This window comes from Macaca fascicularis, chromosome 2, assembly GCF_037993035.2.
Source record: "Macaca fascicularis isolate 582-1 chromosome 2, T2T-MFA8v1.1".
NCBI classification, from domain to species: domain Eukaryota; kingdom Metazoa; phylum Chordata; class Mammalia; order Primates; family Cercopithecidae; genus Macaca; species Macaca fascicularis.
In genome coordinates this window covers 158,739,854-158,760,888 of record NC_088376.1, presented here as the reverse complement: position 1 = coordinate 158,760,888, position 21,035 = coordinate 158,739,854, and the positions used below count along the sequence as shown (strand labels likewise).

The 21,035-nt window shown below is 42.3% G+C and overlaps 1 protein-coding gene across 46 annotated transcripts in view; it reads left to right on the top strand.

Annotated features, from left to right (window-relative positions):
• The window catches only part of KALRN (kalirin RhoGEF kinase), a 694,928-nt gene that overhangs the window by 444,771 nt on the left and 229,122 nt on the right, over nt 1–21,035 (top strand). For 43 of the 46 annotated variants that reach the window (XR_012431622.1, XR_012431621.1, XR_012431625.1 and 40 more), the window contains 7 exons: nt 2,478–2,547; nt 5,037–5,126; nt 10,184–10,276; nt 15,585–15,696; nt 18,133–18,323; nt 18,762–18,863; nt 20,182–20,324. Coding sequence is in view for 38 of the 46 variants with exons in the window: in XM_015446332.4 (XP_015301818.2) it covers nt 2,478–2,547; nt 5,037–5,126; nt 10,184–10,276; nt 15,585–15,696; nt 18,133–18,323; nt 18,762–18,863; nt 20,182–20,324 (801 nt within the window). In the remaining 8 variants the exon portion in view is untranslated. Of the gene's footprint in view, nt 1–2,477; nt 2,548–5,036; nt 5,127–10,183; nt 10,277–15,584; nt 15,697–18,132; nt 18,324–18,701; nt 18,864–20,181; nt 20,325–21,035 lie in introns of all 46 variants that reach the window. The other 3 variants (XR_012431628.1, XR_012431627.1, XR_012431626.1) reach the window with 1 other exon arrangement.

The window sequence follows — 21,035 nt, the reverse complement described above, 5'->3', positions numbered from 1 at the left end:
CTTTAGACGTAATTATCATTGTTTACTTCAAATTAAAGTGACCAGACCAACTGTCCTTGGGTCATAAGTCAAGTAATGGCTCTCCCTGAGTCATCATGGGTACACTTGCCACTTCTGAAACAATAAAACAATTTTATATCGTGTGTGAAATGTCCTGATCCAGGCTGTTTTACCATTTCTTTGACTATTCTTAAGGGAGAACGGCCCAGGCTGGGCACAGTGGCTCATGCCTGTAATCCCAGCACTTTGGGAGGCCAAGGCAAGAGGATTGCTTGAGCACAGGAGTTTGAGACCAGCCTGGGCAACATGGCAAGACCTCATCTCTATTATTTTAAAAAAATTGTTTTTAATTTTAAATTGAAATGTGTTTGTGTGTGTATATTTGTGTGTGTGTGCATATCTATGTGTGTGTGTGTGTCTGTGTGTGTACCTGTGTGTGTGCATATATATGATGATGAGGCAGATTGATTCTTTTCTCAACAAAAAAGTATATTTCCCTTTGGATCTTAACCTAAGTTTGATCCTCAATTATAACATTATATAGTGCTTTTTAAAATTTGCACTTTAATGGTCATATTAAGTACATATTAGTTTAAATGTGTCACTTGTAGTTCTTTAAAAGGTAGCAACAAATATGATACTTTTTGACTTTGAGCACTACATATTTGCATTTCTGAAGCCCAAATATCATTATAATTACTCTATGATTCAGGTCAGAATACTCTAAAATCACATATGTAAGGACAAACTGGTTACTGCTAGGAGTCCCCCAGATTTTTTTAAATGGCTCTTTTCTTATTACTAAAGCAATGCTCATTTATTGTAGAAAAAATTAAATTACAGATGGACAAAGAAGTCATCTATTATCCCGTCAACTATTGTTAGCATTTTGGCTTTCCATATAGGACTTGCCAAACATTTTTAATTGCACATATTTATTTTTAAACTCCAAACAATGTCATTCTGTGTCACTGAAGGAAGAACGCACAACACATATATGAAATCCATAACCACTTGTAATTAATTATACTGCCAAAATGTGTGGACAATAGAAGCTAGGTAAAGTTAGTCAAATAACATTTTGCCCCTCTATGGTACAGGTAAGTAGTAGAGTAATGCAGAACCACTTTGTATCATTTATCTTTTAATTTAATTTTTGAAGGTAATGCATTCTCACAGTTTTAAAATCAAAATTAGATAGAAAAGTAAACATTGAGAAGTGTTGTCCGCCACTGTCTTCTATTCTGTTCCTTTACCTTCTTCCCTGTGGTGAAGTCTTTTCTTAGTTTCTTGAGTTGGAAATAAGAACACGTAATTCCTACTGAGACAAAAAGTTGCATTTTCTACATATTCTTCTGTACCTTTTTCTACTTAGTTTCTCCCAGAGTTCTTCTGTATGAAAACATAGAGAGCTGTGTCTTTTTTTCATAGCTGCATAGTGTATAGTTCTGTGGATGTACCATAGTTTAAATACCTTGTTCTTTACAGACGATCTTTTGCTTGTGTAAACAGTGTCACAGTTAATACTCATGTATATAAATCATCTTATATGCATAGACATAACTACAGGAAAATTTCCAGAATTCAAATTGCAGAGTCAAAAGATAAGCACATTCGTGATTTAATCGGTACTGTCAAATTGTTCCTTGTAAAGATCATAGCAATTCCACTTCTGTCAGTATGTGTCCCCAAAGCCTCATAATCACTTTTTATTTGAAAAATATTTTGTTTTTTAAAGCAAATACCATTCTAATAATGTTGGCTTGTTAGAATTTATATCCTCTGAACCCAAACCAATGATTTAATACATTATTTTGAAGTCAGTGTAACTATTTATTTATTATTTATTAACATGGAAAGGAGCCATGGCACAGATATCCACACTGGCAGATAATTCAGTTGTAATTCGATTCAGCTTTGGAATGTAGTGTGACTTTTTACCCACTAAATTTTCTTTCCTAATCGTGTCTGTATTATAAAACATTGTTTAATACATAGTTTTTAGTACAAATTGGCTACTGGTGGAAGATGAGGCCAAAAATTAGAAAGAGGCCAGTATAGGCTGAATTTTTTTCTACTTTATCTCTGGGATAGTGATATTTTATTTTGCTTCTTTGAAATATCTCTATTATTTAAAATATTTATGATGTGCTTAGATTACTTGTGTAAAAAAGTAGATTCTTACTTGCTAATAAAAAGTCCAACACAAATAAAATATTTTATTATTTATTTTCACTCCTAGAAATGTTCACCCCAAGAGAAAGAATATTATTTTAAGTAGCAGTAATTAATCAATTAACATACATTTTAATGAAATTAGTTCCAACATTAAAAACTGCACCTCGCCATCTGTCGCTTAGACAGTAGAGAAGCCATGTGTAAATAATTGAGAAGTTATGGTTGTGCTGGCCTCAGTGCAGTCCTCGGGGGGTCAGCTGCACAGAGGTGTCTGATTCAGTCTTTTTCTCCTCTTGCAGCATCTTCCTCAAAGAGCTGGAGAAGTACGAGCAACTGCCTGAGGATGTGGGACACTGCTTTGTTACCTGGGTAACCTACCTGAAATCCTTCTCCCACTGCCCATACACATGGCACCACTCTTCAGTGCCTGACCTAAGGACTGGGGTCACTGCCAGTCTCACACAGGACCAGGGGCTACTGAGAGGGACCACGAGTAGGTCTGAGAGAAGCCTTGGGAAAAGTTCTTAGACATCAGGATTAAGCTCCGTCTTAAGCTGTCTAAGAACTTTCTAAAACTGTGAGGTTGGAAGAGTGGAACAAGACTACCACCCCTGGCAGAGGAACTGCATCAGCTCAGTCCATTAGCTATTGTTACAGGCTATGGATTAGGGAATTAGAACTTTAGGAAGCCACCTAACCATTTTTTTAAAATTTATCTTTAATTTTGTGGATACATGGTAGGTGTATATATTTATGGGGTAGACAAAATACTTTGATACAGACATGCGATGTGAAATAAGCACATCATGGAGAATGGGTGGGGTGTCCATCTCCTCAAGCATGTATCCTTTGGGTTCCACCTAACCATTGGTTACATTTTCTTCTTTAATAGAGAAAAACAGATTTTTTGGTATCCATCCCAATTCTGACCCACAAGATGAGTGCCTGGTCATCCTCCTTCATGCTATTGTCATGGGCCAAGTAAAGGGACCGAATGTACCGGGTTCTAATTATATAAACTGAAACATTAGTCTTCATTGGCTCTCCACTCTGCATTATTCTGAACTCAGGCTCATGTACAATATGTGAATGCAAACATCTCCAGGGAAGTCCACTTAGGACACTGAGTGCAAACATGCAAGTCTTCCCCCCGGGGTCAAGCGTTCTACTATTTCGTAATTACCTGATAATAACTTCCACCCATAAGGGGCTAATTGCCTTTCAAAGTGTCTTCATGATTCAGAGAGATTATGTTCTCAACAGCCCTATGTGGTAGGCAGGACTATGTTTATGTTTTAGATTTTAAAGATGGGAAAATTTCAGATGAGATCGGAGGTTGACTAGTTCACTGACACATAATAAATATCACAGCCAGTCCCACAACTCAAGACCTGACTCCCAGACAAGCTTTTTTTCATGAAATCTTAACGTTTGCTTTCAAGCACTCTTGTTTCTTCAGAAAGTCTTAGCTACCATTTTATTTTTTCCTAATACATTTTCTACCTCTAAATAGATGAGCCAATGCAAAGCTCATATTAATGCTGATAAATAATTTATGACTCCTTGCACAACCAACATAGAGAATGACAAGATTGACCATTAAGTAAAGGGGTTTTTTTGCATCTTCTTTCATGAAATTTGTGGATTCCCTTTACAATCAGTCATAAGAATGATTTATCATCATCTCCTAGGGATGATGAATAACCTCCTAGGTAGTGTATAGCCCTGAAAATTGGTTTCAGAATTTTTTTGTGATTGGATAAAATATTCACCTTTTACCAAGAATTACCCCAAGGTGACTTTCTTAAGTCTCATAATCTTAATATATGAGTGTAATGCAGAAATGAAGGGTAGAAGAAGTTGTTTGTAATGTATTAAAAGGCAGTGGTCAAGATCAAAAAGCCTAAAGTCAGATACCCTACTTGCTACCTGCTAACTGCGGGAATTCAAAGTCACTTGATCAATCTGTGCCACAGTTTTCTCATCTGCAAACTGGGGATAATAACAGAACTCACTGTATAGAGGTCTCATAAGGACCAAATGAGTTAATACATGTAAAGCTCTTAGAACGATGCTAGCATAAATGAAACCTGCTGTAATAAACACATATTTGGGCTGCTGTCTCAGAAGAGGATGCCAGCACAAAGTTCCAAAGGCACTGAGATGGGTAGCATTCCACCAAATAAGAAAAGTATTTGTTGGCCAAAATACACATACCTTTCCCAGTAACACTAACCCAGAGAGTTTTGAGAGTCTTGAATTTTCTCCCAGCCATAAGGTTCTTGGCTTGAAGTAACAATCTGGTTAGGAACCATTGTTTAGCCTCTGCCCAGGGGGTTACTCTGCTTTCTTTTTCCCTGTCATTGCTCTGGGAGGTTGGGGATGGCATAGTTCCTTGCCATGCCCCTCCACCTTTGTCCAATGGAGACATTTAGAGTACAAGCAGATCTACCTCTGAGATCATACTTTATCTTCATTATTTGTTTTTGTATTCAGAGCAAATGCTGTCCTTTTTCAAGATGGGGAGCACAGTTGTAGATAATCAAAAAAAGGGTAAAATCTGTAAGTAAGTTCTGTCTAACTTCAGAATATGTCAGGATATATGGGTTGCTTTCTCTGATTCTTTCTAGCACAAACTAGTATTAAAATGAGCTCAGTTCCAGAAGCTTTCTGTACATGCTGACAGAAAAAGACATCCCAAATGTCTGTTAGGGGACCATGGAGGCTGGATGAGCATAGAACATTTGCCATAGTAGACACTGGCATCTGAGGGTTTTGACTGTACAGCCCTTGCTGGGGCATTCAGCGAAGGGAGCAACTAATGAATGCTTATCTATTATTATCTTTGTTCTTTTTAGGCAGACAAATTTCAGATGTATGTCACCTACTGTAAAAACAAGCCTGATTCCAACCAGCTTATCCTGGAACATGCGGGCACCTTCTTTGATGTAAGCTGTGGTTTTCTATTCTTGAGCAGCTGATGAGCAGGTGGAAATGCTTCTCTGCTTTGGCATAATGGATGTTTAGCTATCCTTTTTTCCTAAATTTTCTTTACTGGCCACTCCAAACCTTAAGCATGGAAAAAAAAAAAAAACAGTATATGTATTTTGTTTTATCCCTTCCTATCTTGACCAGTGTGATTTTGGACGAGGCAAATTTGTCTCCATGCCTCCACACCAAACCTAGGTAGCCATAAAGCACATGTTTAGAGAAGGCCCACTATGATGCAGTGGTTGATTAATATATTTCACTTCTGCTTCACATACAGCTCTCACAAACGTAGTGTTTCCAAAAGTGTGATCCTTGGACCTCAGTCCACGTCTATTAAATCAGAATCTCTCGGGGGGAGCCCAGCAACCTGAGTTATAAGGAGGCCTCTGGGTAGCTGAAGCCCACTCAAGTTTGAGAATCAGTTCTCTAATGCAATTGATTCAACCTTGGCTACACATTGGAATCACCTGGGGAGCTTTGAAAAAACTGATTCCTGAATCCTGTGTCTGAGGTTCTGCTGTGATTGGCATGACTGTGGCCTGAGCATTGGAATATTTTAAAGTTTCTGGTGACAGTGATGTGCAGCCAGGGCTGAACACCTCTGCTATAACAGAAGCCAGGAGAAGAGTGAGGCTGATGTGCCTTGTCAGATCCTTTGGTTTGGAATGATGACACAATCCTGTTGAGGAGTGGTGGGATCTATTTAGTGCTGGTTCCCAAAGAGAGTGACCTATTGGCTTTACAGTAAGCAAAATCAAAGGGGGCCCTGCAGGATTCAAAGGATGAATAAGAGGGAAAGATGAAATTGGGGAGAAAAGAAAGTTTAGTGAGAGGCGGACTATAGCAGTGAAGGCCATTTTGGCAGTCATATCGGAAGTGACAGAAACTAGAAACAGCACTTTTTAAAGGTTATCTGTCTATCTTTCTGCCTACCTGTTTTCATTTTTTTCATAAATCTTTGTATGTCTACTGTATGCAAGATAGTGGGCTAGGCCCCGTAGAGTATATAAAGACATTTAAACATGGCTCTTGTACTCAAGTGTACAAAAGACACCTTCCCTGAGCATCTTTCTAGCCTGGCACTGCCTCAACAGAAATGATTCTACAAATGTCATATTGCTCAGTAAAGAAATGACTCTTGAATGGAAAGAAGCCAGATGAGGAAAAACGCACATGATTTTTTTAACGGAGCATTGATATGGAAATGGCTGTATGTGTCCCACATTAGAATATGTTGGGTTAGATTTGGCATCACAGAAGAACCCAAGAAAAGTGCTTCTCTCACCTGATACTATTGAGTATCATATTAGATGCCCTACGCCACCATTACATCTGATTGAGAATCTTTTTCTCTTAGGATGCTTCTGTTGATTATTCATGAGCAATATCCAGAAGGGTCTTTTTGAAGTTTTAAATGCATTGTGTCCTGTCTTCCACTTAGCACTTTTCTGACATACATGTCCTGTGCTCTGAGCATGCCTCAAACTCTTCTGCTTCCTTATCTTTGCTTACACTGCTCTTTCTGCCTAGGATAGATTGTGTCCCCTCCACACAATACAAACACACAAACACACACACCCTTCTGTCCCTCTCTCTTCAAAATTCTTCCTATCCATTAAAGTTCACATGCTACTTCCTGCATGAATCATTTCCTTTGTACTTTGTCTCTTTGTCATAGCATCTATAATGATTTGCCTTTTGGCAGGTTAACAATGCACCTTTCTGTTACTCACATCTCCCTCCACCTGTGAGCTCCTTGAGACCTTATGCCTGATTCATTTTTGTCACATCCCAGTGCCTGGCACCAGACTGTATTTTCCCTTAGTCCTACCTACCTTTCATCCCCATTTCTAGCCAATTTCTATGCTTTGATAAGTCAGATATATCCGCAAATTTCCCATTGTGTACCCCATTTCCAACATAGTGCCTAGTGAACCTCTACATCAGTTGGAAAGACTGATGGAAGCCAGAAAACCGGTCCAGTATCAGTTCTTCCAGTCTGCCCTGGAAGTGGGAATGGAGGACAGTAGACTCTCTGGATTGCTTTCAAAACTTTCCAAAAGACATAATCTTTGCAGCTTATTTTCATTCCATCAGAAGAGTTTCCTTAACTTCTACAATTAGGAACCATCTGCTTTAGGCCCTCATTCTATAAATGAGATTTATAAATGAGATAAACCCTTAATAAAGGCAGTCACCTAATATCCATGACTGTAAAAAGAACGCAGAGAATTAAAGTCCTAGAAAGGCTTACACATTCACATGATCCAGAATTTTTGACCCTAAATGTGAGAACAGCATGGGTGTGATGTCTAAGCTTGGTTTGACTGATGTGGGTCCCTCCCTCTCTGCTCCACATGCAGCCTTCCTGAAGCTGGGCTTTTCATCAGAGAGGGAAGAGTGCCAAAGGTGAATTGTTGCTTGTGCTTTCTTGCCAAAGCTCCCAGATAAACTCACAAGGTTCAGTTGCCTGAAGAGAGTCAAGCTGCAGCTGTTTTGCCTATCATCCTCAAGCCTTGTAACTACACACCTCTAGGGAAGAGGCAAATAGTGACAAAATTACTACTTTCTGGGATAGAAATCATTTCTTATAGGCAATGGAATAATTTTTAAAATTATTATTATCTCTCCTCCACCGTTCTTCATAGCCCCATAACAAGTCCTATCAAGTCCATCTTTAAAATATTTCTTTTATTCTTCCTAATACTTTGTTCTCACTAATTCTAGCTTAGGGCATGCCCCTACATTGCATACCTGGACCTATTTTTAAAATAACAGCTTTACTGAGAGATGATTTCAGATATCATACATTTCACCCATTTAAAGTATGAATTCAGTGTTTTTGTGTGTGTGCTCACAGATATGTGCAACCATCCCTACAGTCGATTTTAGGACACTTTCATCACCTCACAAAGCAACCCTGTATCCTTTAGCCATCACCTCCCAGCGCTCCACCACAAACCCCCACCCCCAAGCAACCAATGATGTACTTTATGTCACTACAGATAGATCTGCCTTGCCTGGACATTGCATAAAAATTGAGTCATAATACATGGTCTTTTGTGACTGGCTTCTTTCACTTAGCATAATGTTTTCAGGGTTCATCTATGTTGTTTCGTGCATCAGAACTTCATTTATTTTTATGTCCAAATAATATTCCATTGTATGAATATTCTACATTTTGTTTTTCCACTTATCAATTCATGGGTATTTGGGTTTGTCATGCATAGACCTGGAATTTGAATTGCTGGATCATGTGGTAACTTCAGATCTACACACCTGGGCTTTTGCAATAGCTTCATAACTTGTCTCTGTCTATTTCTCCAAGATTTACCCCCATGTTGCTATTAGATATATATTACTCTTTCTGAAACGTTACTTTCATCATGTGTTTTTTTCTCTTTTTTGTTGTTGTTTGTTGTTTGTTTGTTTGTTTTGAGACACGGTCTCTCTCTGTCACCCAGGCCGAGTGCAGTGGCATGATCATAGCTCACTGCAGCCTTGACCTCCTGGGCTCAAGTAATCCTCTGACCTCAGCCTCCCAAGCAGCTGGGACCACAGGCACGTGGCACCATATCCAACTAATTTTTGTATTTTTTGTAGAGATGGGATCTGGCTATGTTGCCCAGGCTGGTCTTGAACTCCTGGACGCAAGCAATCCTCCTGCCTCGGCCTCCCAAAGTGCTGGGATTACAGGCATGAGCCACCATGCCCCACCCGTTTCTTCTCTTTAAGATCTGTGATGCTTTTCCATTGAAAAACTTACCCTCATATCCTAACTCTTTTCTAACTCAAACCCATCAATGACCCAGCCTTGCATATCTAACTTTATTTTTCACTTCTTATGGAAGGTGGGTGTGCATCCTCTGTACCATTCAGTCATGGTCCTCATCTTCATGTAAACATACAATGATTATTTCAGCCGATACATTTTGTGTTTGATGTAAGTGAGTGTCATTTCTCCAACCTTTTACTTAACCCACCCCACCTGCCCACCTCACCTCTTAGCCCCAGGTGAGGTTGAGGCCTTGTCTCTACTAACTACCTGGCCACTCCGAAACCCAGTAATCTCTCCCATTTTTATTGGCTGTACCATTTCCTGTACTGTCCTTTGTTGATCTCTAGTTCATATGCGTTGAGTATTCTCAGCTAGACTGTAAGCTTTTTGAGGACAGGGACAAAAATGTACCTTTTTCTGCTGCTTATAACCCCTAGACTTTGGGGAGTAGAAGATCATTTTGGAGGTAGGATAGAGAATAAAAGGAGACACTAGAAGCACAAACAGCAATTGGAGGCCATGGCCTTAGCCTGGGCGTGAGTGATGAGGGTGATGTCCCTGGAAATGGAAAGGAAAGATTTGTCACCAGGGATAACAGAGGAGAAATGACTAAAATTGACTCCATGGTTTCTAGCTTAGGAGACCTGAAGAATGAAGGAGGTGCCATGGATCACTATGAAACATTTATAAGAAATAAAGTGATGACCCTAAGTTGGGATGTGTTAAATTTAAAGAGAAGGATGGTATTAATAAAGGAGATATATCCATGTGCTATTTTAAGGTGACTGAGGGCAGGGAAAGACTCATCAGGAGTCATCAGAATGGAAGTCAGAGCCTCATTCTCTGCCTTCCCTGTACTCTCTTCTCCCCTTTTTGGAGCTGATTTCGTTTCACTCCTACTTCATCTCTCCTTACCCTCTGCTCTGTTATTTACCTTGTTGCTCTCTTTTCTACTGCTCTTTTTCTCCATTTTTGTTCAATTTCTATTTGTTTCACATACCTGCTTCTTTCCCTAACCCTTCTTCCTTTTCCGTCTCTCTCCTATTTTCTCTCTATATCCATCTTGGTCTCTTTTGTTTCTCTTTTTACTCCCTCTCCCTATCAAAGAACATGTTCTCAAACTTGTCTACCTTTTTCTCTTTCTTCCTCTCTTCTGACCCCTGCCTCTTTCCTTTCAGAACACACACATACACACGCCCCTCTGTGTCTAATTGCACCTTGTTCTCATCCCTGCAGGAGATACAGCAACGGCATGGTCTGGCCAATTCCATCTCTTCCTACCTAATTAAGCCTGTCCAAAGGATCACCAAATATCAACTTCTCCTGAAGGTACCTCCCCTCCCCTCCACATCCCCCTCCACTGCCTACCACCTATGGCAAGGGAGTCCCAGCTTTGGCCCGTAAGGATGGGAATGCTTCCACCTGAAGACCTTTCTTCTACCTAGAGCAGAACTTCAGCCCACACTGGCATTGCTGTCCTATCCCATGGAATTCCAGATGCCTATTTTAAGGCAGAAAGGGAAGAAAAGGGAGCAGGAATAAGTTGTGACTATTTTCTCATCTACCTACCACTGCAGAACTTTTAGCAATTGCCTTCTCAGGCACTGACTGGCTCTTAGAGGCTTTCTTGTCCCTCCTTATAAAAGCAGATTCTTCCTGGTAGCCCTGCTTTTGATGAAATCAAGGGTCAGAGTCTGGCCAGGCACAGTGGCTCGTGCCTATAATCCCAGCACTTTGGGAGGCTGAGGTGGGCAGATCATTTGAGGCTGGGAGTTTGAGACCAGCCTGGCCAACGTGGTGAAACTCCATCTCTACTAAAAATACAAAAGCTTAGCCGGGGTGGTGGTGTGCACCTGTAATCCCAGTTACTCGGGAGGCTGAGGCAAGAGAATCACTTGAACCCAGGAGGCAGAGGTTGCAGTGATCTGAGATCACACCACTGAACTCCAGCCTGAGTGACAGAGGGAGACACAGTCTCAAAATAATAATAATAATAAATAAATAAAAGGTCAGAGTCCTAAGGGCAGTGCCAGTTTACATGGATAGTTGAGGCCAGAGTGGCACCTACCATTGTCTTAATCTCTGTGTTTGCCAAGACAATGAGGATTTTGAGGGAAAATAGTCAAAGGGTACATATTAAAACACAAGAGTATTCTTATATCTGTAGGTTCTCGCATGTTGGGGTTCTTCTGGAGCCAACCAAGAGATTTGGATCTTCCTTCAAAACCTTTTCTTTAAAAGTTAAATAACCAAATATGCAAAACACTAAGTAATTTGAGTTGATCCTTCTCATATAAGAATGCATTGATACATTGAAAATCATGTCATTTCCACAGAAAGCCTGGGGAATTGACACAAGTAGTTAAATAACCCCCATCTATATTAATTCCTAAAGTTTAGGGGTAGAGTTTTCCCTCATTTGAAATACACTGCTGGATGCTCCTTTAATGCAAAGATAAAGGGATAGTAGGGGACATGTTATAAGTACATTGTGTAATTTCAGAGAAAATCTGATGTAATTCAGCTCCTGTTTAGAGATGCCTGCAAAAATTTGCATAAGCTCGTTTCACTGAACTTGAAAACCAGTCTAATTTCAAATCCACCATTCTAGTCACACTGGAGTGAGTTCACCATTCCTAGCCCATGGAATCTCCCTAGCTTAGCACTTGAGGTTCCGTGATGAGAGGCGTGAGGGCAGCAGTGCAGTGAAGGTGCAGGAGCCTGTGCCCTGGTAGGGTTTTCTGTCCTCTGAGTCAGAGTGGGGCCGTGCCACATCATTTCCCTTCAGCCTCCTCCCTGCAATTCTTCTCCTTTCTCATCTCCAAGAAGAGGCTACGGGCGTTTGCTTCTAGGATTCCAGCCATCCAACCCTGCAGAAATGGCTTAAAGTGTTACAACTGGACATCACACCCTCGGCCTTTACTGAGGACTAGCGTGAGAAAAGAGTGTGCAGGCACCCCAGCTGTCCTGGCAGAACTGCTTTCCCTTCTTTGTTTTTTGAAATTTCTTATATAAAGGCTCACAAGAAATTCTTGTGAGACCTCAGGACAGGGGCATAGGGAATCCTCTCTCCTGAAAAATGGATATACTTTCTGTCTTTAAATGACAGGTGCTCAGGCCCTTCTTTACCTGTGGCTATTAGAAAGTTAGCATTGAATTCTGTGGTTGCTTACAGTAGAATCTCCTTAGCCCAGATTTTGTGTATAATTTTCTTCTTCTTTCCTATCCCACTTAATGCTTGGCCTTTTAAAATTATTTTTCATGGCTGGGCTTGGTGGCTCATGCCTGTAATCCCAGCACTTTTGGAGGCCAAGGCAGGTGGATTGCTTGAGGTCAAGAGTTCAAGACCAGCCTGGCCAACATGGCAAAACCCCGTCTCTACAAAAAATTAGCTGGGCATGGTGGCATGTGCCTGTAATCCCAGCTACTCAGGAGTCTGAGGCATGAAAATTGCTTGAGCCTCGGAGGCAGAGGCTGCAGTGAGCCAATATCATGCCACTGCACTACAGCCTGGGCAACAGGGTGAGACTCCGTCTCAAAAAAAAAAAAAAAATGAATAAAATAAAAAATGAAATTATTTTTCTTCTGCTAATAGACTTTTTAAAATTGATTTTTATGGTTTTTAATGTACGTATCCCACCCAAAGGTTTTTCAGGAATTGGTGGGGTTGTGAATTTAAAAAGAAAAAAAAAAAAGGAAAGAAAGACAAACCAGTGCTGACTCAACTATCCACACTCCCAGTGTCTTAAATCAACTAAGATGCAGTTCTAAAAGAAATATAGTTTTTTACCTCTCCCTTTAATCCTGTAAGGTATAAGCCTCCTAGGATGAATTATGTGGCACAGACAAGGGAGGGAAGTTGAGGATAGAATAGGCTTGTGTTTTGCTGTAGGCAGTTGAAGGAGTGGGCTCTGGAACTTTGTTCTGGAATTGAGTGTTTTAGGAAGAGGTGCCTATAGAGGTAGCTAAGAAGTGGAAAAATAAAGTGGCAGGAATTTGATTGTGAGGAAGTAAATTTTTTTTTTTTTTTTTTGGAAAACAGGCTGGGCACAGTGACTCACGCCTATAATCCCAGCACTTTGGGTGTCCAAGGCGGGTGGATCACTTGAGGTCAGGAGTTCAAGACCAGCCTGACCAATATGGTGAAACCTCATCTCTACTAAAAATATAAAAATTATCCAGGCACGGTGGCATGCACCTGTAGTCCCAGCTACTCAGGAGGCTGAAGCAGGATAATTGCTTGAACCTGGGAGGCAGAGGTTGCAGTGAGCTGAGATCGAGCCACTGCACTCCAGCGTAGGTAATAGAGCGAGACTCTGTCTCAAAAAGAAAAGAAGATAGTTTTGGTCTTTTTAAAATGTGCTGTTGGCAGAGTGCCTGCTGAGTAAGAGAAAAATAGTTTGCTGAGCTTTTACTATAAATAAATAATATGGGATTTATTTTCATAAAGTCAGTTTTATTATCGGTATCCTCTGGGTTCATCACTTTAGATATGGCGTGAAAGTAGAAACTTTATGTCAGAGTGCTCAGTATTCTTTATGTAAATCTGCTGTGGCTTTACAAAAGGATCCTAAATTAAATGTGGAGCCTTCTCCTTATCACAAAGTATAGCAAGGATCAGAGAAAATTTATTGGCCCAGCTGGTAGATTGGTAGACTTGCTCAATTGTTTTGGGCAGGGGGGATTAAACTAATTCGTGTTTTCTGTCACAAACTGAAGCATATTTCTTGTTTTTTCTCTTATGTTTTACCTCAGGATTTTCTTTTATGATGTATGAAAATAAGATTGGGAAGGTTAAAATAAGGAAAGGGGTGGGAGAATCTGAGAACTTTAGGTTGGCAGAAGTCAGTATCACTTTCTGAACAAGGATGACATTATACTGACTGGAGCCAAGGACAGAGCTGAGCACTGATCACTTCTCCCTCCCAAACATGTGCTCTAGGGGGCGCACTTCTTCTTTGGACTCTCAAAGCTCCCTTATTCCCATGGGAGTGTATCCAAGCTAACACTAAGGATTGGATTTTTAGATCAGACTCTCACTAATTAGATATCTTGCCAAGTATAAAGCTTGACTACTAATTTCAAGGATACAAGTAATTCCAAGACAGAGGTGACATGGGAAAGGGCCAGGACCACCAGTGCAACTCCAAGCCTTTTCTTGCAGCATCAGGACGTGCTGAGGCCAGATTGATCTACAAGGTCTGTAAATTATGTATGTCACATTGTATCACCTGCCCTAAAGAGAGTCATTTGGTCATGAAAGACATTCCCCTTTTACTCAGATAGCTGCGTAGCTTATGTGACACCTTCCAGAGAGCCATGCCTCTAAAGCCACAGATTCTAGCATTATTTACCATAAGAAGCCCTAGACAGACCAGATTTATCCTATTAAAAGCATTTCCTAGATAAGTCCTCTTTTGCTAGCAAGTACCATTAGGTTATTTGTCAAGAGGTCTGTCATTAACGTGTTTACAAGATTTGATGTGGTGAACTTCTTTCTTTCTGGGAAAAGCACCTCCACTCAACACGCATCCCCCGCCCCCTGGAGGAGAGAGTATGGATTGCAGATCTGTTGCTTAACCATTCCCTTCCCAGTATCAAAGTGAGCAAGATACAGTGACCCTGATAGGAAAAATGAAAAGCCAACATTCTTCTGGTCTGGGCAAAAATCATTCCAAGTAGTCTTATGATTCTTAAGATAGTTGGAAATGATCTTTTCTCCACCAACCAAATACTGTATATATTTTATGGGGATGGTGATGACTGAGTCTCCAGTGAGGAAATACAAAAGAAAGGACATACTCCCCAGCTCCCCAGGAGGTAAAAGAAAGAAGGTATTGCCCTTGGAAGCCTCAATGGGGGACAGAATATAGGAGAGACAGGGTTGATGTGGTGGATAAAGTGCCAGACTTGGATTCGGGGGACCTGGATTCAGGCCTCTGCGTAGCCTCCACTGAGTTCTATAACCTGAGGAAAATCACTTTATCTCTCTTAATCGCGCTTACCTCATCTGACAGTGAAATAGCCTAGAAGCCCATCTATTGGCCCCAGATTAGGAACTCCTGATCCATATGATCTAAAAATATTTTATTACTCTGGGGTGTCATAAGCCTATTAAGTCTGCAACCTCAGGTTGTTCCCAGTGGGATGGAAGTCAGCATTCAGGCTGTAGAGGCTTGTAAATAAAAGTGGTGTCAGCAGTAAGCATGCAGGGATATATGGGTGCTGCGTAGCACACTCTTTATCTTCCCTTTATCCTTCTCATTCTCCTCTTTGTTCTCTTTATTGGATTATACAGTACTGCACCTCTGTTCTTGTGCTTTACCGGGGTAGTCCCTTCCCTAAGAGGGCAGTCCAGTGACAGAGAATGCCTCAGTTGCTGACTTACAGATCAAGCCATTTGGGAGTTGGGTTGGATTGAGTTAGTTTGGGCTAGATTGGGCTGAGAATGCTCAGTGTGAGAGAAAAATTGTGGTTGAATTCTTGGAGATAACCCCTTCCCCCACTTCACTTTCTTTATAGCTCAGAGGGAACCATTACAGAGAGCGAAGCTGGTCTGTAATTTCCTTGGTGGGTTAGGTGGTGGGAGGAAGCTGGGGGAGATGGCCCTAATTGTGTCTGGACTTTTTTCCCCCAGGAACTTTTGACTTGCTGTGAAGAAGGGAAAGGGGAGCTCAAGGATGGCCTGGAAGTGATGCTCAGTGTCCCAAAGAAAGCCAATGATGCCATGCATGTCAGCATGCTGGAAGGTAGCTGTCCTCCCCGCACTGGGGAAGCCTCCTCTCTTCCTTAAGACGGGGGAACTTGCATCATGAGAGGGAAGTGGCATAAAGTTAGACAAAAAAAGCTAAGGCTGGAAGAGAGAAGAAACGACAAATAGTTACATAGGCCCTTGTCGTGTGAGAGGGGCTCCACAAGGACCAACCTGGCTAGCACCCTGCTTCCAGGAAGGACCAGGCCTAAGCCACTGGAGGTTATGTGGACATGTTGCTGCCCATGAGAGAGTCCAGCACAGGCCATTACCCTCACTGTTGGTGTGCTAGAGCTCCCAACCCGCAGCAGGCTTGTTTGTGTAGCATCTGCATTGCATCGCCTTGGTCATCACAATGAACAGAAATCCTGATCACATAAACACACACAGACACACACACACAAAACATACCATCTTCAGCCTTATGCTCATTTTTTTATTATGGTAAAATGTACATAATATGTATAGCATAAATTTACCATTTTAACAATTTTTGAATATACCGTTCAGTGGCATTAAATACATTCACATTCTTGTGCAACCAGCATTTTGTCCTCATAGGTTAGTAAGTCCAGCCAAACAACTCTGATAAGACTTCAGTCAGCTGAAACTATCTTCTTGGGACCAGAAACCTGTAGAGTAAGATTCCAGTAAAGTCATCTTAACACTGCAGAGTGAGTGGGCAGAGCAGCCGTACTGGGGCGGAATTTGTTAGATGAGTTACGATTTGACATTTTTTGGGGAGGCCAAGGTGGGTGGATCACGAGGTCAGGAGTTCGAGACTGGCCTGGCCAACATGGCAAAACCCGGTCTCTACTAAAAATACAAAAATTAGCCAGTTGTGGTGGTGCATGCCTGTAATCCCAGCTACTCAGGAGGCTGAGGTATGAGAATTGCCTGAGCCCAGAAGACAGAGGTTGCCGTGAGCCGAGATCGCATCGCTGTACTCCAGCCTGAGCGATAGAGTGAGACTCCATCTCAAAAAAAAAAAAAAAAAAAAAAAAATTAACATTTTTAATGGGTTCTAAAGGAAATGTGTATAGTCTGTTGCAAATATGTAAACACGTGGCTGTTTCATCTCTTCTGGACTCCATCCTACTCCACCAATACCACCACCACCACCACCACCACCACCTTAGGAGACTTGATATGGTCTCCATATTTCCTGGATAATCCTTAGCACCTTAAGCCTCAATTATTAGAGCAAAGGAGCCCTGGCTATTTTCCTTAGGCTGAGCAGGAACAATCTAAATGTACTCCTGTTGACACAGTTTCTCCACTCCTTTCCTCTCTGTTCATACCTTCACCTCTACCCCACCGTGAAGTACCTGCAAGTACCCAGCTCCTCCAGTCTGTCCCTGACCTATGCTCTGGATCCAGCTACTCCATGCACGGTCTGTTTACCAGCAGCAGCAACAGCACCTGGGAGCTTGTCAGAAGTGCACATTCATGGACTCACCCCACACCTACTGAATCAGAATATCTGGGGAGGTTGGAGGGTGGGCAGTAATCTTTGTTTTCACAAGCTCTCCAGGTGATTCTTATGCACATTAAAGTTTGAGAGCCTCTCTTAAAAACTTAAAGTGGTATAAATATAAACTGTATAAAGTGGTATAAATATAAACTGTTGAAGTCTTGTGCAAAGCAATCAAAGGGGGGAATTCTAGAAATGGAATATAGGAATTAAGGTAGACCAGGCACGGTAGCTCATGCCTGTAATACTAGCACTTTGGGAGGCCAATGTGAGAGGATCACTTGAGCTCGAGACTAGCCTGGGCAACAACAGCTGGTCTGTAGAGACCTTGTCTCTACAGAAAATACAAAAATTACCTGGGCATGGTGTTATGTACCTATAGACCCAGCTACTTGGGAAGCTAAGGTGGGAGGATCACTTGAACCTGGAAGTTGAAGGCCACAGTGAGCCATGATCATGCCACTGTGCTAAAAAAAAAAAAGAAAAAGAAAAAGAAGAAGAAGAAGAAGAAAGAAGAGAATTAAGGTAATATGACAAATAAAGATGAACTGAAGACACTCAGTCAGGAAGTGTTTGTCCTCAGCCCTACTCATAGCTGCAAGTCAGGAACAGTAGAAAGCTGTGGAGGACAAAGGAGCTATGGGATTTGCCCTTGCAGGAGGCCAACCGTGGGTATGTGAAGATGTGAGGTTGCACAGGACCTTTGCAGGAGATTCCACTAATATTGGTTATGTATATAAAAGACGTGGTGCAGGAAGGGGTCAGGAGAGATCTAATTGCAATGCTCAGAGATGTCTATGGAAGTGTTCAGCAGTCTCTGGAGTTAGCAAAGAGAGAAAAACCCTTTAGGAACTGAGGACTAACAATAAGAGAGGCCTTTCTCCAAGACGGGAGTGCAACATGGTCCCCCTGACTGTGGCAGTAGAGAAACTCCACAGGGTGAAAATGGATGTTTTTCAGGGTTCGACGAGAACCTGGATGTGCAGGGGGAGTTGATTCTCCAGGATGCCTTTCAAGTGTGGGACCCGAAGTCGCTGATCCGGAAGGGGCGGGAGCGGCACTTGTTCCTCTTTGAGATCTCCTTGGTTTTTAGCAAGGAAATCAAAGACTCTTCAGGACACACGAAATATGTTTACAAGAACAAGCTACTGGTAGGTGGGGCAGGTGGGATAAGACAAGACTCCCTGCTTTCATAGAACCCATGGGCAGGAAGGGATCTGGACACACTCATCTCATCTCCTCCCTGGCCTCCACACCAAAACCATCCTGGACAAATGAAAATGTCTCCTATTTGGAAAGCACCCCACTCACCTCCCACGTCTGCATTTTAGAGTTCACAGTTCTTCTTTCTGTTTGCTTTTAGCACCTCCCTCTTCACCTTCCCTCCCTGGTACCTGCTAATCAGGCACGTGCCTGTAGGTCCTTCCATCCTGGGTAGATGAACAGAATATCCAATCTGTTAAAGTTTGATTGACAGAAGCCCCTCCCTCGGTCCTCTCCTCTTTGTTGCCTTTCCCTTCCCACCCCAGCCCTAAGTTTCCCCACTGCCCTCCCCTTCCCCGCCTCTCACAGGCATTTCCTGTCTACAGACCTCAGAGCTGGGTGTGACCGAGCACGTGGAGGGCGATCCCTGCAAATTCGCCTTGTGGTCTGGGCGCACCCCATCCTCAGACAATAAAACAGTGCTGAAAGTAAGTACTGCTCTCTGCTAGGCACAAGATTAGGGTTGGGGTAATAGAAGTAGGGGTGGGCAAGTGATGCCTAAAAGCTAAGGCGCAGAGACTCTACTGAGCCATGGGCCTCTCTTGGAAATGGTAGCATCACATGAGTATTGGGAAGCAAATTCTATCCTGAAGGTAGACCCAGAATCTCAAAGATGCATGGTCTCTTCAAGTGCATGCACATGTGTGACCAACAGGGAAGAGGGCAGGGAGTGGCCTGCGGGGCCAGCTCAGCAGGGCCCACTTAAACTGTGCTCTGTCCGTATGTCCTCCTTCAAGTGGCAAGAACAATTGACCCTTTGACAAAAGGCACCTTGATTTGCTCTACATTCATTTGACATTTTTTCCTAAATAGCTTCTGTGTAAAAGGTATAGTGCCTAGTGTGGTGGGGGATAACCATGTACAAGATATGGACCTTATTCCCTGGGAACCTATGTTCTTGAGCCCCTAGTAAATCACATTAGTATGGGGACCATGCTGATGGGGAGAAGTGTCAAGAGGGGGCCTTTCATTAGAGGATGGCCTTGAGGAGTCATTGCAGCTCTCTGGGGCACAGCAGTGATGTTAGCCTGGCTGAGCAGCGATCATGCAGCTGATGGAGCTCCTAGCAGTCATTTGCTTGTCAGGAAAGTGCCCATCACCAAGGAAAAGATGGTCCAACCCCGACAAAAGCTTCACACTTGTTCACTCTGAACTGCCAGCATAGCTGCTACCTGTTGTGAGGCAGAATTACCAGAAAAAAAATTTTACCAAGACAAATGGAATCATCATAAAATGATAGCAGTGCCTTAGTTAACAGAGTTAGCTTGCCACAAGCCCAGGACTGACTGCTAGTCAGTTCAAGTCTGTGGAGCCATGCTAGGTGAGCATCCTGACATATATCCATACTGATTGGGAAGTAGATGCTGCCCCTCCCAGTGCCCACTAGACCTCCCCTGGATCTAGCAACCCAGGTGTTAATCCCTGTCCCAGGGGGAACTTCCAGATTCTGTTCCAGCTCCAGGGCAGATATCAGGATTGGTCAGTGCCTTATGGGTTATGAAATACTTTGACAATTACTCTCATACAAGTAATTCTGCATTGAGTCTTGAGGTCAGAGCACTGTTCTGGGAGTTGGAGAAGCCTGTTTCTGGTATTAAAGAGTCATAAGTATGAAATGATAAATAAACTCCCCAGACATTTGGAATCCTTGAAAATAACAGATGAAGACTGCAGGAGGGTTGAGAGCTGTTTTTGGCGAGGTGATGGGAGTTGGGGTTCTCAGTCTCTCTCCCTGTGGCACTCTAGGCCTCCAACATCGAAACCAAGCAGGAGTGGATCAAGAACATTCGAGAAGTGATTCAAGAAAGGATCATTCACCTGAAAGGAGCTTTAAAGGAGCCACTTCAGCTCCCCAAAACACCAGCCAAACAGAGGAACAATAGTAAGAGGTAACAAGCGCCTCTCCCTCCAGCACTGCCTGCCTCACAGGCTTCCGGGCACGGGAATGGGATGAATCTTTGCTTCTGAAGGGGGATGTGCCCTGCAGGTGGCACTTTCCAGGAAGGCCTGTGAGTTCCACCTAGGATGAATCATCTCATCTTTAAGCATCTCATGAGTGTCAAATTCAGCAGGGCTTCACTGAGCACCTCTTATTTGATAAACACTCTGCTAGGTGCTACAAGGTTAAAGGAAGTGTAAGATGAGTCGATTCCCTTAAAAGCCATCTAATAGCCATGTCTCACATGAAATAGACCAGAAGAACCACCAATAGGGATCATAAATGCGATAAGAATTCAAAGAAAGGGGACTTTAGATGAGCCCTAGAGTGGAGGAACGCTGGACTGGTTGGATAGTGAAAGGGCTTTGTGTACTGTAACGTGTGGAGTGGTGGTTTCATTGCAGCTTTTATTGCAACACCCACAGAGACCTCGCCTTCATTCACCTATGATAAGCAATGTCATTGGGCAGAAGAGGACTTATTTCTTATATCTTTCTGGACCCTTCTGAATCCCAGTTTCCTCTAAACCCATGGATGACTTCTTAAGTATGTCTTTCCCAAGTCTCCATGTGACACCTACACTTCTAATGACTCTTTTGGGGGATACTTCCAAAGAAAGCATACAAAAACTTCACATACATTTTGAAGAAAAAAAACAGGG